The following is a 26,300-nucleotide window of genomic DNA, read 5'->3' as shown; positions in this document are numbered from 1 at the left end:
CGTCCTACGACCTGGTTTACAACGACGACTCGCTGACAGCCAATAGGCGTTCATTTTGCAATTTGATCTTTGTATGTATTACATCAAATTTAATTTAAATATATAATTTATTGCGCGGAAAATATAGCATTTAATGTACCGATGGAAGCCAATTGTTGTTTGTTAATTGTAAATATAAATCGCTTGTGACAAGTAATAAAAATAATAGACGTGACACTGTGACGAGGACTGCCTCCACGACGGTACAGCCTAGCCAGCTGTCAGCCATTGATTGTAAGAACTTTTGCTGGCTTAGAAAGCAACGTTACGTTATAAAAACAGCATTTTCCACAGTAGTTTTCACAGTATTTTGTGTGAAGAATGGATAATAATGTTCATTACTATATGGTATGTCCTACAAACAGCACCGATCACGACATATAATTTCCGTATCTAATATTTTGAAGACTACTGATTGGTTTACAATCCGTTGTCGACTGCCAGGAGCATCTTTTGTTTGATAAACGTACTTTACACGCACAAAATGATATTATCATACAATATGACGTAAATCGTGCACATGCATTCACAAACAAGACTCCAAACGACATTGTTTCAATTGATTGTCATTTGTCCATTTAAATGCAATCTTATGCGAGAAATTGAATAAAACATTGTTACACTTCATTATATTGTTTTAATCACCTGAGAATTGTATAACCATGACGTAGAACTTCTGGTAGACCTACATGAAACATATCCTTATCAAGTAGTATTGCATTATTGTTGGTGATTCATTGTCAAAACAAGTATCTGCCATTCTATTTCAGCCACCACAGACAAACAATGATCCCAATGGGGAACCATCATGTCTAAATGACATAAGTCATTTAGCTGTTATATTGAATCACTCAGGAAACATTGCTGAAGCACAAACTTCACTGGAAAGTAGAATGGTATGATTCATTTTTATAAAGCACCGTAAGTACATGATTACTTATCAATTATTATTTCTTAGGCTGACGGGGAAGAAATACCACCGCCCAAAGCAGATTTTTCAGCTCCTCCTCCTTATGAAGTAGCTACTAAATTGCCCAGTTATGAGGAAGTGCAACGTGAAAAAACTTTACAGGGAGAACCCCATCCTCAAATACACATGGTAATTTAATATGGTAGCATCTGTCAACAGGACCTATTAGCACGAAATTATTTATTTTATACTCTTTCCATAGCCTGGGAATATTAGAGCGCCACAGCAACCATTAACAATCCTTGCTATAGACACTGAAGCTGCAGAAGGAGATCCAGAAAGTGGATTGCTCGGTACCGATTTTATGTTCTTTACAGCATTTTTGGGTAAGTTACAATTTGCATTTGCCTTATGAGCTACTGCCTTCAATACATTGTTCCATATTTGTTACAGTTGCATTTTTATTCAATTGGATCGGATTTTTGTTTTTGATGTGCTTCTGTCACACAATCGCATCTCGATATGGAGCACTGTCTGGTTTTGGCTTATCATTGACAAAATGGACATTGATCGTGAAACATTCCACTGACCTTGCCTCTCATGAAAATTCATGGCTGTGGTGGTTGATAATGGGATTTGGTTTGTATTTTTTTTTTATATAATGCCAATGATAGCACATACAACATTAATCATATGAAACTAATAAAATGTATTTGAATTACAGGAGTACTGATTTGTGCACGGGCAATTATGCAATATTTAAACATTAAACGTGGTTGGAGACTGTTGCCTGGAAGTGCTCAGGATCGTTTACTCTTTTTTTATTAAGCCATTAAAGCTGCACCTTTATCTAACTTGGCTTTAGAAGAAACAGTATTTCTATTTGGGGTTGTATTTGTACAATATATAACCACACTCTTCAAAAATAATACTTTGTATTGGCTACATATTATTCCATTATTAGAAAAGGAAGTTATTGAAATTAAACTATTTGCCAAATTCACTTAAATGTAAAACAAAATAAACGAGGCAGAGTAAAATGACGAACATGAAAATAATTTTTGCACACGATTTTATGTGTTATTATCATGTAAACGCATTAAAATGTAAATTTTTATTGCTCAAATAGTGTCTGCGATCTTTTGATAAGGACTATTGTTAATTTGTGCATTGTTTGAATTAAACTTGCTTCTTTACGTATGTTATACGTATGTAAGTTCATTACTTATAAAATTGATGTTACGAGTACAAAAATTTATTTAAAAAAAAAAAATAAAGCGTATAAACACTATTTCCAGACAAGTATCAAAGTGTAAAAGTTCTAATAGTGATATTGTGTAATACACTCTAGTGTTAGATAAGCTTTTAGAATTTTGATTATACATGATCTGTGTATTGATAATCCGAATCGCTTGTTTGTATATTACGATAAAGAGGAAATTCTTATTGAATTTAAAGGTATAAGTTAATCATACAAAATATATACATATATCTATATATATATATGTATGTGTATGTATATATGTGTATATGTACAAACACATATAAATGTATTTAAGAAAGTAATGCAAAGCGATATACATTATATGTTATAATATCAAATCTTCATTGTTATATACTTATTACAACAATACAAAAACATTAGTATGTCTTACGTTTTTATCTACACCCGTGTTAATATATTATTCCTGTCATTAATAATTTAAGTATGCTATAAAATTTCATAAGTAAATAGTAGTAATACTTGAAAGCATAGTGTTGTTAATAATTTGCACAGTACTACTGTGTTATTTTGTGTTATAAATTTTTTAATCTGAATACCAAATCAGTAGAACAATTTCATACAGGGTTCCATGGTGTAATGGTTAGCACTCTGGACTCTGAATCCAGCGATCCGAGTTCAAATCTCGGTGGAACCTTCTCTTTTTTTACTTTGTATAATTATTGATGATAAATATTTTTAAAAACGCTATGTATTCCAATTTAAAATACATCTAACATTTTTAGCTTTATGAACTTTTCTCGCTTCTACCAGAAAATTTATACGAATGTTTCGTGCGTATAATGCACATTGTATAATGACGTAGACATTCGTGAATTTAAAAGCAACCATTTTATATCATTATAAAGACTTGAATATACGTAAATAGTGTTGAAAGAAAATGCAATACTTGTGTTCGATAGTATAAAATTGTTATGGTAGGCATGAATGATTTGTAAAGTCACTCAACTACATAGTACACTATTCCATACATATTAGAGGGCAGCACCACATTAATGATTCATTACAGTGGTCGAGCAAGCAAACAATTTTTAAAAACAATTTCATAGATAGATATATGTATTAAATAAAAGATGGAAGATTCACTACAGATTCAAGCTGTTACAAATAAAGACAATCCAATCGTTTTCTTGGATATAGCTATCGAATCCGAGAAAGGTAAATCATAACATAGGGTTAAAAATCATTTAGCAGTAGAACTCATCTATTGTCAAAACCTTGTACTGTCTTTTTATAAATATTAACAAGAAATTTATTTTCTTGAATACTATTGGTCATGTAAACACTACTATAATGTAGTTGGAAGAATAGTGATAGAGCTGTATAAGGATGTTGTGCCAAGGACAGCAGAAAACTTCCGTGCCCTGTGCACCGGAGAGAAAGGTACAGGAATTTATGGGAAGAAATTACATTATAAAGGATCGGTGTTCCATAAAGGTATAACAAATTGAAGTAATATTTGATGAAGGTAATACAAAAGATAATACACTTCATGATACAACATTTGTGTGCTTAGTATTACCACAGTTTATAATCCAAGGTGGAGATATAATAAATTTCAACGGAACGAGTGGAGAAAGCATATATGGAAAACAATTTGAGGATGAGAATTTCACGCTTTCCCATTCATCAGGAGGATTGTTAAGTATGGTAAACAAAGGTGTATCAAATAGCAATAGCTCTCAATTTATCATTACAATTTCACCTAGTATGCATTTAGACAATACCAATGTGGTTTTTGGAAAAGTTTTAAAAGGTATGGGTGTTGTGCACGAAGTATCTCATGTCAATACAATAAAGGATGTACCAACAGAGGTAAAGAAATCAAATTTTGATTCCTTTTTTTCATTTGGAGTATTTTAGTAATTTGAATATGTTTTTTTACTTTAGAAAATCTATATAATTGACTGTGGCGAAATAAAGCCAGGTGAAGATTGGGGTTTAGAGGAGAATGATGGTACAGAGGATGTTTTCTCACCGTGGCCAGAAGATTGGGATTATGCTATAAAATCGAAAGAATCTGATGCAAGTATTATGTTGAAAGAAAATTTATCATATAGAAAAATCTATTCTGACAATGTTTATACATTTACAGCACAAGTATGTCATGGAGGTAATTCAAAAAATAAAAGATTCGGGAAATTATTACTTTTCAAAAAAAAATTATGTAGATGCAGGTAGAAAATATAAGAAAGCATTACGTTACTACAAGTGGATGATTAAAACTATGGACACATCCAATTCTTCTAAGGAGTTAATGACAAACACTAAAATAGTCATATTACTTAATCTAGCAGCTGTTAAATTAAAGAAAAAGAAATACCGTGAAGCATTGAAGCTATGTACAAATGTAAGGGTTTACAGAATATTCCGAATGTAACTGTACTGTTTCTTAACATTGATCTTTTGCACAGGTTTTACAAATGGATAAGAACAACAGTAAAGCATTATTTCGTAGGAGTCAAGCATATATGGGGTTGAATGAATATGATTACGGTTTAAGAGAATTAAAACAAGCGCTGCAAGGCTCGCCTAATAATAAAGATATTTTAATGGAAATGGAGAAAGTTAAAAAAGTTATGGATTCGTACTTAGTGCTAGAGAAAGCATCGTGTCAAAGAATGTTCAAATAAAACCAAAGTATTTTCTAAAAGATTTGTAAATATACAAAAATCTTATATATATATACATACATATTTTAAACCAAACATAATGAATATAATGACTACTTTTATATAAATTATAAATAATATTTAACGTATTTTGTAAATTTGTCGTACATGATATATGTTTTAATATATCATTTAATATTAATATTTTGTTATGAACAATATTGATGAAAATGTAAAATTGAGAAATTGATGTGGAAACATGTATTTTCTCATGTAAACAAATTTGTAATATTGCGTATACCACATAATGATAAATATATTGCTCAGATATTTATAATAATTACTTTCTAATAATTTGAACATCCATATGCTTTTCTCAATTATATCTATTAATGATGGGAACAATTGACATTCACCCCCACATTTCGTACACAAGGTTCATAATTTTTCAAAAAAATTATTTACAGATAATGAAAGCTAATACTAATTATACTGAAGAAAAAAAAGAAACAAAATCTGAAAACAAATTTTAACTCAATATTCTGTGTATGCAACTCATTTATTGAACACTTATATCAAGTTTTTAACAAGTCAAAGTGTTAAAATGTTGTATGCGACACATGATAAAAATATGTCACACAAAATAAATGCTATGGTATTATTTTAATAGGAGCTCACACGTAGTTTGTTGCATTATAGTAGTAATCCTAGAACGTAAGTTCTTTTTATATCTAAATACTGTAAATAAAAAACAGATGTGTAAAGTTCACGCACATATGAAAGGTTGCTAAATGCAATCTTCTTTCGTTATAATTAAAAACTCACGCTTCTTTTCAACAATTTAATTATCTGTTTTCGTTGAAAGGTATTCTGTTTCTTTGTTTAATAACATTGTATACCTATGTAACAAGTTTTAGTTAATTATCTACAGCAGTTACAAGCATAGGAGTTATTGCAGTGACTAGATTAAAAATGACTCTGTTACTAACTACCATCTCCAGCATTATCATTTTTCTCTAGATCTCGCGTCACTTAAAGAAATAGTAAATCAATAAATAAAAAAATAAATAGAATAATTACCTATATAAATGTTATTCAGGCAACGTCTTAACAAAACCGAAAATTCTTCTGCCACTTACAAGGAATGCATTTATATATCAAAATTCACTTCTATGACTCTACAGCTATTTCGATCTGGAAACTGACGAACGACATGGGAATGTATGGTGCCAAGCGCATAGTTCATCCTGTACAATAACATTTTTGTAATTTTAAGAAGGGGCAAAGTTTTTCGTTTACGATACACAACGTTATTCATACACACTTTGTACATCGATGAAATTTTCAGGAGCCAGATATGTGGACGGAAAATTTTTCAAAATTGCTTCAATGACCACGATGTACGACGTTACATGATAAAACTGTTTAGCGACGTGACTTTTTAAAATTATGCGACTAGTACTTGTTTAGTTTTTAATTGTTCATCTCGGAAAGTTTTTGAACTTCCGGGTAAAGTATCACATCCTTCTTGATTATAAACTGTAGGAAATACATGCGACTAAAATCATAAAACTTTGTTGTCTGAATACGATAAAAGCTATTTTGTAATTTATGTACAGTGAGCATTTTTTAGTTAGATATCGTTTTCATTTTTGTGTTAAACACTGTTCGCTGTAATTCGTAATTTCTTTTTTATTATTTCTATTTCGAACTCATGACTTTGCACCTTCACTTCCTTGAGTATTCTCTCTTGTGTATTGAGTATTTTATTTTGCAAATTAAGCTTGTTCTATCTCGAGTTCTTCAGGGCTCTCTTCTTTATCAAGATTTTGCCCATTTTCCGACGTAATTTCCGTCTCGATTAAACTGTGCAACTCTTTACACAAGGTTTCCTCGCAAACCTCGCCATTTATGACAGTATTATCGATTACATCGTATTCTTTTGTCGCGTCGATACATGCTACATCTTTAAAGTCAGTATCTTCAATTTCTTCACAGCTTTTAAACATTTCTGCATGCTCGTTTAAATTCATTAGTTCAGGATTCTCGTTAGAATTTAATATGTCAGTATTAACTTCGTCGTCCGTCGTGTCTGTAGACTGAGAGACTTTTTTCAGTACACTGTCAATAAGATTAGACGCAAAACTTTTGTTCTCATTGCCTTCGTGAATCGTTTGATGAATCGGCAATGTTTGTGGTCTGTGCGGTCGTGTATAAGGAAACGTGTTTTCCTCGCCTGCTGGCGTATGAACAGCAGAAATTTCAGTTTGCGTTGCGACAGCGTTATCAATTAGATTTTGTTTCGTTTGCATGTTTGACATGCATCGTTTTATTTCTGACATGGAATCTTGTAATTGTTGAACCTGGATATGAATCGATTTTATAATGATTATTCAATGCACACAGTCGAAAACTTTAACTACATTGCAATTGCATCATTTAAATTTTACCTGAGTATGTAATAAATTACATGTCTGCGCTAAATTGGTTACAACATCTACATTTTGTGCAAGGTTTTCGTTTTCATTATTCGCAGACTCTCGATTAGTAGTAGGTTGCAGGCTAACAACCTTTTTCCATAGTGCATTAATCGCTTGCATTTGTAATAATTGCAATTTATGTTCGCTTTCTAAAGCTGTTCTAGTAGCCTCCATGTCGGTAGAAAGTTTTCTAAAATATTAACAATTCATACAACATTCTAATTAACTGACTGATGGAGAATAAAGAAATGTTAATCCTACTCGATATATTTGACAGTCCTCATCATTTCGATGGTCTTCAGAACATTAGTTGCCTTTTTATTAAGATTCCTAGTATGGTAACCTCTCCACATCCTTTGGATGCATATTGCTGCTTTTTCAGCTTCGTCTTGATCTGCTTAAAAAATGGTAGAAATAATAACGAGTAAAAATTCTGCAACAACTTGATCATTTTTATCTCTTAAAAACCTTCTCACCTTTGTTACTATCTTCTTGTCTCCTTTGGATTGCCCTGTTGCGAATACTGTCCAGTTTTGCTTGGCATACTTCACTATCCTCGTCGCTACTCTGAGTAGCATTACCTGCATCTCCATCTCCGCTTTTTTTAATTAAACTACTTTTAAGTTTATCATTTGCGCTTTTGGGCCTTTGTATGCTCCTGCCTAAATTTGGTGAATTCTTTGTGCTTCGTCTTCCTGGTAACGTTTTACTTTGGACATAATTATTAATTTTCACACTATGCGGACATTTATTACTAGGATTCGTAACAATAGGCTTCGCAATACATGGTTTCCCAATATTACAATTAGTTGCGGAGTTACTTTTTACAAGCGCATTCGCTTTTATAGCGCTGAGATTTGTTTTCGCCATTGGATTTACAGTATTTATTATAGGAATGGCCTTGCCATCTCCATCGGTCATGGGTTTACTGGGCATCGTAATTTGGCACGGTGATGTTAATTTACTTGGTGGTGTTTTCGCTAACACACGAGAAAGACCAGACGGTGGGCGAAAGTCTGGGCTCATAAGAGATTCTGGAACAGGCACCAACTTTGTTGCAGCCTGCAAAGGACTAGATGTTTCTGGAAACGAAACATTATTATTATTATTATATATTATAGACAATAGTAAATACTTTCATCCTCACTTTCTATGTACCTTCAATACTTGCAACAGGATTATTCGATAACTTATTGTTTAAAGTGCCACATAGCATATTCGGATCCAAACTTTGTGTCATTAATGTTTCATGTTCTTCGTTTAAAAGAGTATGACAGGAGGAAACCATGGCATCAGTATGACAACTAGTTATCATCCTGTCTGGAGATCGTATTCTTAATGAATTTCTCGATGTACCTAATTAAGTATCATGCATTTTATATGTCTGTAATATATCTCATTAGATATTGTGTGTTTTGTTATGCTCATGTTGGATGGGGCTAGCTTTGCTAGCAGAAGCGTGCAAATGATATCTGACTAAAGACTAGACAAACAATAGAAGAATTGTGAACTACGTGAAATGTATTTCCAAATCGTCAAACGATAATTTGCTAACCAAATCTTCTAATTAGCATTTATTATCATAACATTTTAACGTTTCATCTTTCATTCTCCAAAGTCATTAGCGCTATAAGCTCAAAAAAGCAATTGTAAAAACATACTACAGGCATGAAAGGTAGTAACATGTGCATCAATCTGAGGTAAAATTTTTTTATAATGTATATCAGTATTCTCTCAAACGTTATTAATATTATTTTTAGCACAGGATTTTCTAACATAGGAATGCAGTTCTCAGATTTGTACACATGTCCGCAACGCAGTTATAGCCGTATGTGATATATCCTCATTCTGACTTTGGATACCTTTACAAGGTGAATGGCACACACAGTACTTTGCTTCATAAAATTTTGGTGATTGTAAGCATTTATCTTCATAGTATGTCAACATTGGCACAACTAGAGAAAACACATTATAACTAGAACATGTATAATGTGCATGACGACTGGAAAGTGTACATCACTACTAGTCCACGATTACAGATAGCAATGGAGAAATTTGATTCCTGATTGTATTTAGAATAATTACGAAAACCTTATGAATTAATTGGACTCACTGGCACGTCTAGGAGAACTTGTCCTGATATGACTAAGTCTACGCCTAGTGGCTGGAGAAGGACTCATTCCCACGCTACTCAAGCTGTGCACACTTCCAGTGTCGCTTTGTTGATTTAATTGCTGCTGATGATGTTGTGCTTTACTCAAAATCAGCCTAAGCTTCCTGTCGGTCTCATTTTCTAGAGATTCACCAGAGAGAGGGCAGACAGATGCTAAATATTGAGCAAGCAGTGCATGTTCACCAATACGGAATTGTCTACCGCGTCCCTGAGAATATAGCCACTCTGCCTTTAAACTGAGTGGCCATAATTTAAAATCAATTTTGACTGTTTTGACCTTTGATACTGCTACATTATAAGTATTTATAATACCTTCAAGAAAAGACCTACCTTTCGATAGGATCAACAGGATAGCCATCAATTGATATTAAGCTCATACACCAATTGATAACAAAAGGACGATAGTCAAACCCACTATTAGCTATTTGTTAAGAAGAATAAGCTATAGCTGTAATTCTACTGTTAGTATAAACATTTTCTTTTTGTGTATTGCTTTCTACAAGCATGATATTTTATGATAAAGAGTAATTCTAAAATAATACTGAATATAGTAAAATATCACATCTTTCTGTCTATGTCATAATATATAGAAGAACATCTTTAGTATGCTACTAATCCATCTCTAACAACTAGATAGAGATATAAAACATATATAATAAAAAGGATACATACTATTACCTGCCATACTGACACATGGATTATTGGCAATTGAGAAATGGATCAAGTTTTTTAGATTAGCTAAATGTGACATTTCATTTAAATCAGTAATGTTGTTATTTGCCAATGTGAATGTTTCTAACGAAGTAGGTAAATAGCGTTCGCATTGCCGTAGTGTTATGATGCGATTGTTATGCAAGAAAAGTTCCTAAAATGTTAGGATCATTGATGGTTAATAAACTCCCAATTAACATAAATACACAAGGGTAGATAAATTACAATAAATTTAAAAAAACATTACCTTTAAGTTTTTTAAATACGAAATGTCTGAAATGTGACTGATGCTGTTCTCAGACAAATCTAGATGTTCCAGTTTGGTATTTGTGTGTAAATGTTCAATGGACTACATAAATTAATACATTATTAGAGATCTTATGTAATAATTATCTTATAATATTACTCATTCGCTGCAAGAGTGATATCATATAATAACAAAGTGTGTAAATTGTATACCTTTATATTGTTGCCAGCTAAGCAAAGAGTTTGCAAGTTTATCATATCCTTTATTCCTTCTATGGTTAGGATACCATTATTTGCTAAATTCAAAGTTACGAGATTATGTAACTTTGATACACCATACATCCGTAACAATTGGTTTCTTACAATTGAAAGCTGAAATTTTATACCTATCAGCACTAGGGATAATCGTTTATTTATCAAACAATGTGTTGCTTTTAACATGTCAATGAAAGAGACATGTAACAGGACACTGTACCACAACGTGAAAATATACAGGAACAAATTGTATGCATAAGTTGTCATGTTTAAATGTATTACCTTCGTAATTCTATTATAAGAATCAAGATTATCCAGACGCTGAAGCTCATTATCGTCTAAGATCAATGTACTGATATCTGCATCCGACGGACAACGGGAGAGCTTTTTAAGTCCCTGACCGCTTAAATCGAGTGTCTCGCAGGCCGAGGATTCTGCAGAATGAAGTAATTCTACCATTATTTTTAGTAAACTCATCGAAACTTACGAAAGTTTCCACGCGACACACGACGAGAAATGTCAAATGTGACAAGCACGAAACCGCAATCAAATTATGCTGTTTTTATGCGTACACCGTACGAATAATCATCATCGCGAAAAACAAGATTACGTTAAAAACTTTTAAAAGATTTCTACCGTGATTATTTCATGAAAAAGTCATCAAATATGCATATTAAATTCACACTAACCCGTCGAAGCCATGATGAACACAATAAACTGGCAGACGCTACGAAGATGTCGTCGTGATCACTGTACTGCCTAACAGAAATGCGTATGTAGGTGTTTAGAAAATATATTAAACAATTTTTTTTATTCTCTATTCAAATAACAATGTATCCACGTGTATTTTATCGATGCATTTCATTCAACAGCATTTATTCTATCATAAGTTCATATCATATATAAATTTTGATATTATAATTAATACTTTTTCTGTTAATAATAGGTGTTTTCAATATTGATAGATTTTATAGAAAATACTGTCACATTTAATGCGTGGACATGTATTTTACTTTTGATGTCACTTTATGGACACAAGGTGCAAAGTTTTGAAATTCCGCCTTCGAAGGTTCAACAATGGCGATGCCTAAAGTTTGAAATGTTTCATATGTACGACTTCGTTTAAGTTTATGAACTTATCGATTTATACGGAACGCTTATTATTTCCTGACTAATATTAACGATCAACAGGTAGGATTTTACTCAATGTGATTTATTGCTAAGAAATTTGTAGCATGCACTGAAGATAATAAAGTCACGTGTTGAGCACATTGTCACTTATGAAATTGCCAACAGAGTTGAAAACAGTAATGTGAAAATGAAAAGTTACTTGATAAATATTACTAATCGTTACAAATCTTCTCTCGCGAAATCTAATATTAATCGACTCGGAGAGAAATACGTTACGAAGAAAATTTATCGAAATGGGAAGTGGTATTTGGTAAACGGTGATTCGAAGATTCTAACCTCTCAAACAAGTGCCGACAAAAGAAATTTTCGAAATGACAGTAACAAAAATAACATTGTTAAGGAAAGAGAAGATAGCGCAAACGATGTGAAAGTTCCGGGGGACGACACAAGAATCAATGATATTAATATGCAAATGCTTTCAAGACCATTACATGAACAGATATTTAAGAATTGTTGCAAGCAAGAATTATCCACCGATGAAAAGATATCTCTAAAAGATAATTTAAATTCATATGGGATAAATACTGAAGATGCAACTAGATATCCAAATGTAAATCTTAAACTACCTCCTTTGGAGGGCAATGATATAGAGGAACATTTTTATAATATTGCTAAAGAACAAATCGAACCTTATTTAGCAATTATTAATGACATTATGAAACATATTCCTAAAATGCCGGATAAGTGGATATTGAAAGAAGGCTGGGTCAGGTATACAGCTGATGGAGCAGAATCTGTAGACTATCCATTAGAGGATGGTATGGTTTTTGATATAGAAATTTGTATGAAAGAAGGTCCTCTACCAACAATTGCCACTGCAGTAACTAATAAAGCATGGTATGGATGGGTGTCGAAGTCCTTAGTAGATGGCGTAAGTACACAGTTTAAGGGGCAGCAGTACACAATGGACCAATTGATACCGGTAGAAAGTATATCCACAGAATCCGGGAAGACATTAAATAGCCATCACAGAAAACCAAAAATTTTAGTAGGTCATAACGTATCGTTTGATAGGAGTAAGATCAAAGAACAGTTTTGGTTAAATCCAACAGGATTAAGATTTGTTGACACAATGTCTCTGCATATATCTGTTGGTGGAATTAGTAGTTATCAAAGAGGGATTTTGAATGGAGTGAAAGAAAGCGTTGAGAAGATGGATTTGCAGATGCAGACCTCTTTAAACAGTCTAGCAGAGATCCATAAATTTTACTGTGGATATGAAATAGAGAAGGAGTCCAGGAATATATTTATACAAGGGTCATTGAAGGATGTTAAAATGAATTTCAATTCTTTGATGAAATATTGTGCAAACGATGTGCTTGCAACGCATAACGTGTTACGCTCGTTATTTCCTATTTTCCAGGAAAGATTTCCACATCCTGTTACATTGGCAGGAATGTTGGAGCTTGGAATAGCATACTTACCCACAAATTCAAATTGGCAAAGATACATAGATGAGTCAGAGTCAACATTTGAAGATTTAAATTATGAAACTAAATTTATTCTGGCTCAGAGAGCCAATGCCATGTGTCGTCTTATACACAATGAAAAATATAAAGAAGATCTATGGATGTGGAACGAAGATTGGAGCACTAAGGAGCTGAAATTAAAATCTTCTGCAAAGCCCCAAAATATCAAAAAGAACTATGTACCACCAGCTACAGAAAACGAAAAGACTGATGCACAGAAGTATCTTACAGATGACGAAGACGAGGAAGATCCTTTAGAGAAGGAGTTTGGCTATTTGAAGGAAACAAGGAAGCTTCTACCTGTTAAGCTACCAGATATGCCAGGCTATCCAGCATGGTACAGGAAACTTTGTACCAAATTCAGCGATAAGGACTGGACTCCAGGTCCACAAAATATAAGTATTTCCATGCAAATTGCTCCAAAACTCTTGAATCTCACATGGGAGCGCTATCCTTTGCATTACATTAGAGATAAAGGCTGGGGAATCTTGGTACCTTTTAAGGACAGTACAGATGTAGAAACTAAGATACCTATAAAACAGCTATTCACCCATTGTTCTTTAAGGGACAATTCTACTGAGGAACCAGACTGTACAATGGCGACCCTCAACGAAAATGGAGAACACACTTTACAGAAGCCAGATTACAAGCGCAAGAAAAAGAAGAAGAAGAAACAAGTCACCGATGTTAGCCAAGTCTACAGTGGTAGTGCAATTTGGTGCGATGTAATAGTAGATGGGTGTTGCTACTTCCTCAAATTACCACACAAAGATGGAGTAGACAAGAACGTAGGCAATCCTATGGCAAAGGACTTTTTAAACAAGTTTTCCGAAAATGTACTTGCAGGATCAGACAGCAGTGCAGCAGAGATATTGAAGATTGCTAAAATGCTCTCCTACTGGAGGAATAACAAATGTAGGATAATGTCACAATTCGTAATATGGTTCGACAACTCTCATTTGCCAGATATCGTCCAGGATACTGCAAAGTCGTTTCGCTATGGGGCAATTATACCATTAGTAGTTACAACAGGGACTTTAACAAGGCGAGCAGTTGAACCCACTTGGATGACTGCCTCCAATGCTCACGAGGAACGTGTTGGCTCTGAGTTGAGGGCCATGATACAAGCACCTCCAGGATACAATATCGTCGGAGCCGATGTAGACAGCCAGGAACTGTGGATCTCATCCATGTTAGGAGATGCTTACTATAAAAAGGTTCATGGGGCCACACCTTTTGGTTGGATGACTTTGATAGGCACTAAGTCGAACGAAACAGACATGCACAGTGTCACAGCCAAAGCTATAGGGATATCAAGGCACCAGGCAAAGATTATCAACTATGCTAGGATCTATGGTGCGGGGCAGTTGTTTGCAGAAAGACTTCTGAAACAGTTTAACCCATCTATGAAGGACTCAGAGGCTGCATTCAAGTCTAAAAAAATGTTTGCTATGACTAAAGGCAAGAGAATCTACAGACTGAAGGAGAAGTACCATGCCTTTGGCATAGAGGATATAGACTATTCTCCTTTTACCGCGAGTAAGGTAGCTGCAGCATTTAGTAAAACAGTGTCAGAGATGTTTGATAATGGCAAATGGGTAGGTGGTTCAGAGTCAGCCATGTTCAATAGACTGGAGGAGATCGCTGGAAGTCCTCAACCTGTTACTCCTTTCTTGAACTCTAGGCTAACCAAAGCTTTGGAGACACAGGGCGTCTTTCTGCCCACGAAAGTGAATTGGGTGGTTCAAAGCGGTGCAGTTGATTTCCTGCACTTAATGCTGGTCTCAATGAAGTGGCTAATGAAGGACAACATAAGGTTCTGCCTGTCCTTTCACGACGAGATCAGATACCTTGTTCCATCACAGTATAAGTACAATGCAGCTCTTGCCATGCACGTTACCAATCTTCTGACTAGATGTTTCTGTGCTTCAAAAGTGGGTATGAAGGACCTTCCAATGTCGGTGGCATTTTTCACCTCAGTGGAGGTGGATACGGTCCTGCGCAAAGAGGCCAAAGACGATTGTAAGACGCCCTCTAATTCTAGAGGTCTGGAAAAAGGATACGATATTCCTCCAGGGGAGAGCTTAGACATATTGGATACTATAAAGAAATCTGGAGGCTCGTTCGGCCCCTGGCACGATACAAATGAGAATAAGGAGACTTCTGATGAGGAGGCTGTTAGGATCAAAGCGGCACAATAAGTGTCTTTGATCGAAATAGTATTTTTAGTTATATTCGTAGAAGTGACATCAATCGCGCATTAGACGTTGTGAATATTTTTATGTTGCTTTAAGAATCAATTAGTTTAGTTCTTTTGTACCTTTAAAATTGCAGATCAGAATGTCCAAAGCAACCAAACGTAAGCATGTTGTTAAGGAGATAGCCGAGTTTAGTATTCCCACAGAATCACAATCTGTTGTGCGAATACTCGAATCCCGTGGTAACAATCTTCACGAAGTCGAGGACTCCACTGGGGATCAGTATCTTGTGTCAATGCCGACGAAGTTCAGGAGGAATATCTGGGTTAAGAAGGGTGATTTTGTATTGATAGAACCGATATCGGAGGGGGACAAGGTCAAGGCAGAGATTGTCAAGATATTAACACGAGTATGCTTCTTTCTCCAATACTTACAAATTACTTATTATGGAGTAATTGGAAAAGGAATTTATTTTTCAGGAGCATCGGAGGTGGTACCAATCTCAGAACTGCTGGCCAAAGGAATTTAATGAATCTTCAAAATCAGACCAAACGAATAAAAATAAAGAAAACAGCGACAGTGAAGAAGACGATCTTTTTGTAAATACGAATAGATTACCGCCAAAGAAGATAGAAGATGTCAGTGAATCGAGTCCTGATGATTCTGATTCTCAATAGTATCTTCCTCATTGTTTTGTAAATAAGATGTTCCTATCTACAAAATACTTCACACTGAGACATGTAATAAATATTTTTCTTACTTGTATTTTACTATTAACAGAAGAACGTGTTCTCATTGAAATCCAATTGTAAAGTGCGGTGCTGGTCATCGTCATAAATCGATTCATTTGATTGTCGTACAATAAAAACTATATTTTGCAACAATTAATATATTTCTGGTAGAAAAATGTCGTTCGGTTTGACGTAAATGCACGTTATCAAAAAAATTATCGTTGCATTGTCCCCGACTAATCTTATCGTCTGGCACGATTTTTGCTGAGCGATACTTGTTGTACAGTTTGCCAATTAACATTTCCTATTCTATTGTCTAACGCGAGCGGAATCGAGAGACATTTTGGAACCGTAAGAATTCCAAAATTAGAGCAGCGTTCTTAAATAAACTCCTAACAATCTGTATATCAAATATAGATTAAGTTATTTGCGCGTTATTTTCAAAGAGATAAGTGTACTGTAAGAAAACAATAATCGTTGTCCGTGTGATTCCCGTTCTGGAAACAGCGTCCTCCGTTTCTCCTCGATCTTCCACAATCTCCAACGCGTTCGGAGATTCAGAGGGTGCGGCACAGTCGGCGAAACGATCAAATGCATCGCGGATCCTAACGCAATTGAACAACACGTTAGACTGATTCTGTTATCAGCGAAATCAGGAGGAGGATGAGGTTGTTGTCGCCGCGACAGGTGCCCGAGGGTATCGCCGAGAACATTGCGTTCAGTCACGCAGCTCGGTAGCTACCGAAAGCGCCGAATCCGCGAATTTTCATCCAACACCATCTTGTTTATTTTGATTTCGTTTCTGCATCTAGAACGATCTATCTACGCGCTGAAAGATCGGCGCTGCGACGAAAACTTCTGGATCGGAGTTCTGTTCGATGCGAGCCACGACATCACGCGTTTTTTGTTGCGGGTGCACGTGCTACCGTCAAGCCGGGATCGTTATCTCTGGGAGTTCGTGATATTTCGACGCTATAGTGTTCCATTGACATCGATCAATTCGATAAACGGTGGCACGTCTCTTTGTTCTTCGAATAAAGAGCCGTTCCACGTCGACTTAAGGATGCCTTCGGTGGTCTAAATGCGAGGGAGAAGGATGAGGACTTGCGGCGGAATGGCGACCAGAAGTCGGGGGCACTGCCTCAGCTAACGTTTCATTTTTGTTAGCCTGGCGAACGTTCTCGGGATGGAATAGACGGTCCAAATAGAAACGTACGTTCATTGACAATCTTGTTCGACGCAGGTCAATTCAATGTTGGCTTCTGCAGTAGCCTAAATTCGATCGTTTCGGATCGATTGCGTTGAAACCATCGATGCAGCGACACAAAGAAATCCATGGGACAACTGTGATTGTCAATAATGTGAAATTCATACAAATGTCCTGTATTTTATAAAATAGCTTCGTTCGTATTGTTACCGGTGACAGATCCAGTCGATTCTAGGCGATCTTGAGCTGCACGTTTGACCAGTGATCGTTAAAGATTAGCTGATTTTAATCAGTTAGTCCTAACTGATCAACCAGATTTACCAAAAATATTTTGCGGTATTTTTTACTTCATAAAGACTGTTGTCGTCTGTTGCCCGCCAAGCTAAATTCGAAACCTTCAGTACTTGTGCGCTGCGTCGATGGTTTCAACCCTGATCGATGAGCGCAAACCGAATGATTCGGCTGCCTAAACACTGTTTAGTTCATTTGTTATGGTTCTTCACGCAGGTGTCGTTTACGCATTCTAAAAATAGACCGTTGACTCCCTTGAACCCGTTGCTCTCCTCGACGATATTTACAAACACGGTCGGGTGAATTACTCTTGACGTAGACTCAACGGGGATACATTATTATGGAGACGTCAAACGAGGATACAAGCGATCTGCACGATTTCTGGAAGGACTGGGATCTGCAGAATGTCACCGAAGTAGAGTATCTGACCAAGGTGCTGGGCCCGAAGTATTTGCCGATAGAGTTGATGGTCCCGCTAACGATAGCTTACGTGCTAATTTTCATCACCGGGATTTTCGGGAACGTTGCCACGTGCACCGTCATCATTAAGAACCCCTCGATGCAGACACCTACCAACTACTATTTGCTCAACCTTGCCATTTCCGACCTCACTCTACTCGTAATCGGTGAGTCCACCATCGTGAAACAGCCATCGAATTAACATCGTACGCCCCGTGAAAATGTTCGCGTTAAAAATCACTTCGGGATCTTTATTTATTTTTGTCTTATGTCTGAACGCAATTTAAATTCCATTTCAAATTCCAGCGCAAAATGTAAAATTAGTGAACCTTTATAAACGAGTTCTGTGACATTTTGATTGGTTTCCGTATAAACGTAGAAGTTTGTTAAACAAAAAAGAACGTTTGGACGTAAAATATAGAAATAAAAATTTGTTTGCAGCAAATATTTATATTTGTCGAAATAAGAATCCTGAACGCTGTTCATTGGCAACGTTCACGCGGATATGGCAGAGTTCAAATTTTCGTTCGAAACATTATCATCGAACATAATAAACAAAATATCTCGTTCTCGTGTGTGGAACATTTATCGTAACAGTTTCTAAAATATCTGCGGCGTACTTTTTAACAAAGCTCCCACAGCGCCATGAAAACTCCCAAGAAGCAGATATTTCCTCGTCGGAACGTCTCGAAGTATCTTCTCTCGCAATAAAATGTAACTCGCACGGTGCTCTCGAACGAGTTCCCGTTCGTTTGGAAACGTAGCTTCGTCCCTCGAACGGCGGGCGGACGTCCGGAACGTTCGTCGTGAATGAAGTTTCTGGCAGCGCGAGTGCGATTCGCGGCGTTTTTCAGCGAGTCCCGAGGCAAAAAAAAAAGAGAACCCGGAAGTAATGAAACCCGGCGGACACTTAATCGAGGAAAACGAGTGCACCGGCGCGCGCGCGGGTGTTTGTGCACGTTGAACGGGACCCGCGGGGAATCGATAAGCGAATTGGCTTCGGGTTCGTGTCCCTAAATCACAGTTCGTCGAACGGTTCGTTAAACGGGAACGTTTCAATCGGGGACCGGCCACGGTATTTCTACAGTTGATAAAAAGACAACGACAACGATGAAAGCTATTAAAAAGCGGGAATACGCGTGCACGGAACAACCCGTCGGCGTTGAATAATCAGTTTCCTGTTGCGCGCCGAAGATATCGCGCGTTCTCCGCCGGGTGTTGCACGGCGCGCTCCGGAAAACAAGTACGAATTAAGTATTATATATTCCATTGCGCGGTCTCTAAATTTCTTCATTGGGAATGTACATTTCAGAAACGATAAGAACGGTAGCGAAAGAAACGGGCCGCGAGATAAAGACAGAGAGGCGGAAGGTTCATGGTTATTCAAAGGGGAAGAGGTTTCAACCGGTGCGAGATGAATTATGTATTTATGGAATAGATAAAAAGGATCCACCGGATAGGAGTGTCCTGGAAATCGCGTTCTCCCGGCACTTTTTCAACGATAAGGGCTTTAAATTAATCTTGCCCCGCTCCGGTGTGTACACTGACGATCGTTATCTGCACGGTGGGCTGTTTGTCGATTGTCGTTGGTATTTGCGTCAATTATGCGGGACGCTTCGAGTAGAAGTGCCGCGGATGAGTCAAACGGATTTTTTTGATACACGGTGACGTCGAAAGGAATACTTTCGTTCGAAAGCGCGCGACGCAGCAAACGCTCGCTGCTATCGTTTACGTAAATCGTTGACGTTTTTTTCCTTAAACATTGAAGCGGCATGGAGGGAGATCGGGTCCCACGTGGGAGAGTATTCTTGCCTGCTGATAAACGTAATTTACAAAGATTTACCTTCGATAGCATGGCACTAAATAATCATAGACGTCTATAAATACCGATAGCTTCCTTTTCTTAGGAAAACTATCGCCGGTGGGAAACGCTGCTTCCTATTGGCCGGCAACTCGGTCGCCGTTTCAGATGCAAAGAGCAGTGCTATTGACAGACGCGACGCGAGATCGACGGACTCCGCGAAGGCGCGGTATCAGATAAAATCGAAGCGACGGTAATTAATTGGGACGCGAGATTTCGTTTTCGAGCGGCGACATTTTCCCGACGTCTTTTATTTACTAGGAAACCTGGAAACCGGAATTGTTATCTGACGACACTTTCAAACGCTTTATCTTACCTAGCGCGCTGTCGTTTTCCTCTCGGCTATCAAATATAGACGCGACTCAGATTTGGCTACATCCATTACGAAATTGAACGCGGTTTTCATTGCCAGACGATAGACGATCTCTCCTTATCGTGGAAAGATAGAACTTGGTGCGTTACTATCGTTCAGGGTCGCTGCCAGGGTCAGCTTTAACGGCAGCTTAATTATAAATTATTCTCGTTGCATTGCTATTTATTTATCTACTTTTTTTATTTATTTATTCATTATACTTTAATTTTTTATAATTATAGTTATCATTGTAATAAAATTGTGGTATATATAATTTCATATATAAAATTATGGTACATATAATTTTATGCGTAAAATTATGGTACACATCATTTTATATATAAGATTATGGTACAACCGAAATGTCGCGATAGAGAGCAAAATTATAATATAGAACTGAGAAGCTACGAGCACAAGATAAAATGAACATTAGCGCACGAAATTCAGTCATAGATTGTAGACTCGGTTGCCATCGACTATGGCCAAGGATCGATCTAAATTGCTTAGTTCGCCAGATAAGGCACGATCCCGCGCATCGAGTTTGATCAGAAATTCGCGATACCGATAGCACGACAATCGATCGCCGCACAGTAATAAAACGATGCCCGGGTAGATGCTCGTTCTTCTCCGTGATCACGGGCAAACGAAATGGCCCATTTTCCGGTTCCCATTAAGCTTTATCATCGGCAATTGTCGCGAGTTTTCCGACCGCTCGTTTCATCGGTAAAAAAAAAACACGTTCCCGCGTTATTTCGTCCACATCCGATGCAATTAGACCGCGCGAGTTATTATGCGTACGAATTCCTTTGTCGATGGGAAATCGGTGCGCGTATCTCGTAACTAAATTGCGTTGAGGAATGCGTTTTGCGGACGCGGTTGAATAAAATTTATGCAGTTCCGCCTCGTTTCTGAAAACATCGAGCGATTTCCGTTTCACCTCAATTTTCCACGAACGCGCGGATCCGCGCGCGAACCGTTCCGGCTACGCTTCAGAAAATCGTCGTGATCGATCGATCGCGATGTCTTTGCAGGGGTTTTAAGGGACGCGGCCGAATTTCGTTTTCTATCAGTGGGAATCGTCCTTCGGGGCGAGCGTATACGCGCTTCGCCGCGCCGAAAATGCGTCGCCGCGCGCTGTAATTTCTCATCAGCTTTCGCGGAACACGGTGACACGCTCGGCGTGTTAATTATCCGGCGGGCTTAGGACAAGTCCGTCGTAAATCTGCTTTCGGGAAAACGAGTGTCTCTGTGTACCGGCGGGATGAAGAAACTCCCGCGCGCGAGCGCGCGCGCACCGCTTTCGGAGTCCGCTCGCGTCCTCCCGCGGATATCTTGACGTCAATCGCGCGCGCGGAAATAAATCACAGATAACGGCGTTGAAAACAACCGAAGGAGAAAGAGAGAGAGAGAGAGAGAGAGAGAGAGTCGGCTGTGCCCCGCGCGAAACGCCGCGCCGTTCAAATGGAAGACCCGTGTCGATCGATCATAATCCGGCCGGCCGAACCGTTATCGTGGCTTGTTCAACTTTCAGGATTACCGAACGAGCTCAGCCTGTTTTGGCAACAGTACCCGTGGGCGCTGGGACTCGGATTCTGCAAAATCAGGGCTTACGTGTCGGAGATGTAAGAGAATTAATCCTGGAACGACTAGAGATGGCTTTCTTGTGCCTGGTGCTCGCGAGATCATTCTGCTGTTCTTCTCCGCGTTACACGAAGCTGAATTTCCTCGACCAATCGGGTAGCACCGACTGAAATGTAGATGTAGGGTAGATGTAGCAATTACCGTGCCTTCGGATTAAAAATGTACAGAAAAAGTTTTATACATAAATTAACAACTCTCCTGGATCTAACATAGGTGACCGTGATCAAAAATTTATATATAACACTCTTTTCTTCTTATACATTTTTAATCCGGGGCACGACAATTGGGGCATGTACCCTTATCGTCTAAGATAATTTCAGAAGCACTTTGGTAAATGTTTGCGCGAATTGTTTCGAAATATTCCCCGCGTCGCTTCCAGTCCGTAGAAAGCGAGACAGCGTGACCGGGTTAAAAATTCAAAACGCTACTCAAGGGCGTCGGGTCTCTGTAACTCTATAGAAAATTGTCCGAGATGATGGAGGAGAACAGCAGCATCAAAAACGAACTATTTTCTCGCGCAAACTACCGAAACGTTGACGCATCGCTTTTCGAGATCGCCATCGAAGGAATCGTCTTTACATTTGCGTGTCGCTATCGAAACGACGAAGATAATTTCGATCGGTGTGTCTGTGACCGTCCTCTTTCACCGCGATTGCAATGGATGAAGCGACGGGGAGTTGATTCCGCAGGTCGTCGTACGTGTCGGTGCTCACCATAGTGGCGTTCTCCATGGAGAGATACTTGGCAATTTGTCACCCGCTTCACGTGTATACCATGAGCGGCCTGAAGCGACCGATCCGTTTTATATTGGCTTCGTGGACGATTGCGCTGATCTGCGCCTCGCCTTTTCCCATTTACACGAAGGTCAATCTGGTCGAGTTCCCGCCAGGTGAAACGATTATTCTCCTTTTGTGTTCCCCGCGCCGAGTACGTTTACAGGTGTTTTAAGAAAAATTATTCTTCGCGCCAGGTTCGGGAAACTACTCGGACGACTCGGCGATCTGCGCGATGCTGCTACCGTACATGCCGAAGTTCCCGCTTTACGAGCTGAGCAGCATCATTTTCTTCTCCATACCGATGCTGGTGATCCTGCTGGTTTACACGAGGATGGGCCTGAAGATCAGGAGCAGCACGCAGGACGCTCTGAACTCCGTGGTGCAAGGCGCGGTCCACGGCGAGTCCAGGCAGGCACAATCCCGAAGATCGGTCATCAGAATGCTGAGTAAAACGCAGCTTAATGCTCCCATTTGTCATCCATTCTCAACCCTCGCGATTCTATTTCCTCTGCAACTCATCCTCGTTAACCGATAGGAAATATAAAGTCAGAATTAAATACAAAGATCTGAGGATCTAATGGACGCGCTGTGATTTCTAACAATTAAATTTAGACTTGTATGTTATAAATTATGCAGTTGTAGAAACCTTAGAGAAACGATAGAAAACGTGGGTAAAGAAAGACTTGAAACTAAGAGACATTTAACTAACAGACTTAGTAGATTTTAATAGACTTTTCAGTAGACTTTTCAATGCCTGAGCTGCATCTAATCGTAAAAGCACCTCGAAATAACAATTTCAAAAGAACCCGCTCAATTATTAATCTAAATAATTCAATGGACAAAATTACGTCCGAACAACTTTGTCAACAAAATCTTAACCATTGTTCTCCGACCATAAAAGAGCTATCAGAAAACAGCCGGCAGATGAATTGTTGAAGGCTAGTCAACACGAAATAACGACCTTGACAAACACCCGGCCGTCCCGCGGGAAATAAGAGCTAACGAAATGATCGGTGGTCGCAGGTGCAGTGGTGATCATGTTCTTCATCTGCTGGGCCCCGTTCCACGCGCAGCGTCTCCTCTACGTGTACGGCCAGGACTCCGACTACTATCCGGACCTGAACGAGTGGCTGTACATCCTGGGCGGTTGCCTGTACTATTTCAGCACGACGGTGAACCCGATTCTCTATAATTTGATGAGCATCAAGTTCCGTCAGGCGTTCAGAAGGACGATCTGTTGCGAGCCGAGCAGATCGCTGAGAAGAAGCTGGCCCAGGGAGCCGCAGATGCGCGAAGCCAATCCCGGCGGTAAAGCACGCGGCACGAACTTCAAGAACTCCGTGAGGTGGGGGGTAGCTTCCTTCCATCCGATCTTAGAAGTACGGAAAGATCGAGGGAAGACCGGTGAATAATTGGGTGATTTTTGCGCAGGTACACCATCAGCCAGGCGAAAGAAATGTTCCGATTCACGGCGAGCCGGGAGAGCGTAGCGAGAGACGGCAGCATGAACGATAATGCCTCCCGTAAATCGTACGCGCTCAAGAAGCAAGACTCGACGTCGAAACCCCTTCTTGATCGAGCGCACTCCGTAGTACGGGAACAGGCGAGCAACAGGAGCGACTCGTCCAAGAGGACCACGGACGAGTCAATGTCGACCGCCAGCAGCATATTATGATCCGCGCCAATCCTTCCAAGAATTTAAAACTGTATCGCCGAATCGGAACGTTGTAAATATTAGTTGTAAATTAACCGATCGCGGTCTCCGGGAGTTGGACGAAGCAACGGGAACACATGAGAGGACAGTGCTTGCACCGCGGGTTTAATAGTCCTAAGAGTTCTCTAGGCCTTGAGTTCTCTTAACGGTAGAGTCATTTCGGTCTGCAACAGTCTTTCGTAGGTCTTCAATCTCTTGCGAACAATGTCTTCTATTTTATTCTGTAACGAGTACCTGTAAAACAAGATTAAGCATTGAAGAGCTAAACGAAGATTTCAACTTAGAAATGATAATTCTTCCACAGTCATAGGGACTGATTATGTTCTCAAAAAGTTAACATGATAATTCTTTGAATGTATAATGAGTCCTAAAAGTAACTAACGGGTTATTGATAACAAAATATTTATTTAGACCTACCGTCATTTTTATTATAATGTGCGTTCGGATTCAGGAATATTCAATCTCTGAAGTCGGCCATCTTGATCGGCTCAGTAGCTTTAGCATTAATAGCTTTCTTTCACCTTTTCGAGACTGCTTGTGAATGCTGCTATTTACAATTGCGAACGAACATTTTTATTCTATAGGCTCAGAAGTATCGTAGCGTATCGTAACTCGAAGACACCGTTTATAAAAGCTGTTCTCATCGCTTCGACCAAACCCCGCTTGCGAATTGCTCCTCAATCCGGTACCGAGCCCCGCAATTCGCTGTAAATACTAGATTGTAAATGAAACGATTGTTATTTATTCTCTGACGATGTGTCGCACGTTCGTCTTGCTTTCAACTCGTCTTTTTATCCGGTTCGATGTCCGTCGCGTCACGTGTTTCCATTGTGTCGCGCGACCCACGCGTCGCGCGTTTAATAAAAGTGTCGACGACGAGGGGCGACAGTTAATTAGTCGCCGCAGGCTCCTCCTGTTCATTTTTCGTCGGTTTGTTATGCGACGCGTGTTGCTATCTCGCGGAGCCTTTATGGGGCAATATGCATCGCGTTAAGAAAATTGCGTCCGCCGCTCGATTACAAGCGACCTTTCATCGCCGGCGCGGACTCGCCAAAAAGAGCAGCGAATTCGCTGTCCGAGATTAAAAAGCTGCGACGCGCCGTTTCCGCGGACAGCGTCGACCGTTTTCGGGTACGCGGCGTTATGAACTATATTCGATGGAAACTGGGCGATGTCACGCGAGCCGGGACGATAGAGAGCGCCGGCGATGTTTCGCGAAACGGCGGGGATGAAATTGGCGACGGTAAGGAGGGAGATCAAGTGTTTCGCGAGCAATTGACCACTCGCCGGTCGGAGAAAGATTTCTTTGAGCTACTCAAATATGTGATTGTATATAGTTTTTCGAGCGAGCAGTGTTGCCAGTTTTTCTTGCGCTGGCTGAAGGACTCGTTCGATGGACTTTTTATGGAGCCGGGGACCTTTCTGACAGGAATATAACTGGCAATACTTGAGAACGTTTATTATTTTATTTATTAACTATTTAACGTATATTTTAAGGTATTAGAAATGTTGGCTCTTTTACGAACTTCAATGAAATTTGAATTCCAGGAACGTGCTATTTAAAATTTTTAGAGGACTCGCGCTCCGCTGTACAATTGTTAATCAGTCGAATATGTTAAAAATTTTAACAGTTCCTTTTTCAGTAGAAATTCCGAAGGGAATTTTATTAATTATTAAACTACGTTTGAATAACCTGCTGTCT

General features: G+C 38.5%; 6 protein-coding genes and 1 non-coding gene across 13 annotated transcripts; 6 read left to right on the top strand and 1 right to left on the bottom strand.

The window, feature by feature from the left end:
* Positions 1-121: 121 nt before the first annotated feature.
* Positions 122-2,226, top strand: Ndfip (Nedd4 family interacting protein). Its single transcript, XM_078193045.1, has 6 exons — positions 122-387; positions 810-935; positions 998-1,138; positions 1,212-1,335; positions 1,403-1,588; positions 1,674-2,226. Exons 1-6 carry the CDS (start codon positions 361-363, stop codon positions 1,775-1,777), a joined length of 708 nt encoding a protein of 235 aa, XP_078049171.1. The 5' UTR covers positions 122-360; the 3' UTR covers positions 1,778-2,226.
* A 570-nt stretch (positions 2,227-2,796) lies between these two features.
* Positions 2,797-2,868, top strand: Trnaq-cug (transfer RNA glutamine (anticodon CUG)). Its single transcript has one exon. It is a non-coding gene; the product is annotated as a tRNA-Gln (tRNA).
* Positions 2,869-3,221: 353 nt separating this feature from the next.
* Cyp40 (Cyclophilin 40) lies at positions 3,222-5,165 on the top strand. The gene is made up of 6 exons (XM_078191671.1): positions 3,222-3,389; positions 3,531-3,668; positions 3,748-4,046; positions 4,122-4,256; positions 4,327-4,581; positions 4,646-5,165. Exons 1-6 carry the CDS (start codon positions 3,305-3,307, stop codon positions 4,862-4,864), a joined length of 1,131 nt encoding a protein of 376 aa, XP_078047797.1. The 5' UTR covers positions 3,222-3,304; the 3' UTR covers positions 4,865-5,165.
* Positions 5,166-5,383: 218 nt separating this feature from the next.
* Positions 5,384-11,499, bottom strand: Cep97 (centrosomal protein 97kDa). Of its 5 annotated transcripts, XR_013494896.1 has the most exons (15): positions 11,398-11,499; positions 10,991-11,142; positions 10,667-10,825; positions 10,455-10,556; positions 10,165-10,361; positions 9,827-9,910; positions 9,437-9,732; positions 8,482-8,679; positions 7,800-8,405; positions 7,585-7,717; positions 7,294-7,513; positions 6,168-7,206; positions 5,924-6,090; positions 5,669-5,742; positions 5,384-5,581 (listed from the first exon to the last, which is right to left on the bottom strand). XR_013494896.1 is itself a non-coding variant. In XM_078191670.1 (12 exons), the coding sequence occupies exons 1-12, from the start codon at positions 11,408-11,410 to the stop codon at positions 6,622-6,624; spliced, it is 2,745 nt and encodes a 914-aa protein (XP_078047796.1). In that variant the 5' UTR covers positions 11,411-11,499; the 3' UTR covers positions 5,384-6,621. The 5 variants fall into 5 exon arrangements, 1 of the variants encoding a protein (XP_078047796.1); XR_013494895.1 differs by having other exon boundaries at positions 5,669-6,090; XR_013494894.1 differs by having other exon boundaries at positions 5,384-6,090.
* Positions 11,439-15,708, top strand: Tam (DNA polymerase gamma, catalytic subunit tam). Of its 2 annotated transcripts, none has more exons than XM_078191668.1 (3): positions 11,439-11,484; positions 11,655-11,899; positions 12,005-15,708. In XM_078191668.1, exon 3 carries the CDS (start codon positions 12,027-12,029, stop codon positions 15,567-15,569), a length of 3,543 nt encoding a protein of 1,180 aa, XP_078047794.1. In that variant the 5' UTR covers positions 11,439-11,484; positions 11,655-11,899; positions 12,005-12,026; the 3' UTR covers positions 15,570-15,708. The 2 variants fall into 2 exon arrangements, with proteins under 2 accessions (XP_078047794.1, XP_078047795.1); XM_078191669.1 differs by having other exon boundaries at positions 11,450-11,480.
* Positions 11,466-16,474, top strand: LOC144475615 (putative RNA-binding protein EIF1AD). Its single transcript, XM_078191673.1, has 3 exons — positions 11,466-11,484; positions 15,703-15,975; positions 16,046-16,474. The coding sequence occupies exons 2-3, from the start codon at positions 15,709-15,711 to the stop codon at positions 16,241-16,243; spliced, it is 465 nt and encodes a 154-aa protein (XP_078047799.1). The 5' UTR covers positions 11,466-11,484; positions 15,703-15,708; the 3' UTR covers positions 16,244-16,474.
* A 565-nt stretch (positions 16,475-17,039) lies between these two features.
* On the top strand, positions 17,040-26,300 carry LOC144475772 (neuropeptides capa receptor-like). 2 transcript variants are annotated; one of them, XM_078192022.1, is made up of 7 exons: positions 17,040-17,509; positions 18,115-18,421; positions 21,999-22,089; positions 22,798-22,997; positions 23,079-23,330; positions 23,908-24,229; positions 24,316-26,300. In XM_078192022.1, exons 2-7 carry the CDS (start codon positions 18,136-18,138, stop codon positions 24,557-24,559), a joined length of 1,395 nt encoding a protein of 464 aa, XP_078048148.1. In that variant the 5' UTR covers positions 17,040-17,509; positions 18,115-18,135; the 3' UTR covers positions 24,560-26,300. The 2 variants fall into 2 exon arrangements, with proteins under 2 accessions (XP_078048148.1, XP_078048146.1); XM_078192020.1 differs by having other exon boundaries at positions 18,012-18,421.

This window comes from Augochlora pura, chromosome 10, assembly GCF_028453695.1.
Source record: "Augochlora pura isolate Apur16 chromosome 10, APUR_v2.2.1, whole genome shotgun sequence".
In the NCBI taxonomy this organism is placed as follows: domain Eukaryota; kingdom Metazoa; phylum Arthropoda; class Insecta; order Hymenoptera; family Halictidae; genus Augochlora; species Augochlora pura.
The sequence above is the reverse complement of the archived record's forward strand: the minus strand, read 5'-3'. Positions and strand labels throughout refer to the sequence as shown.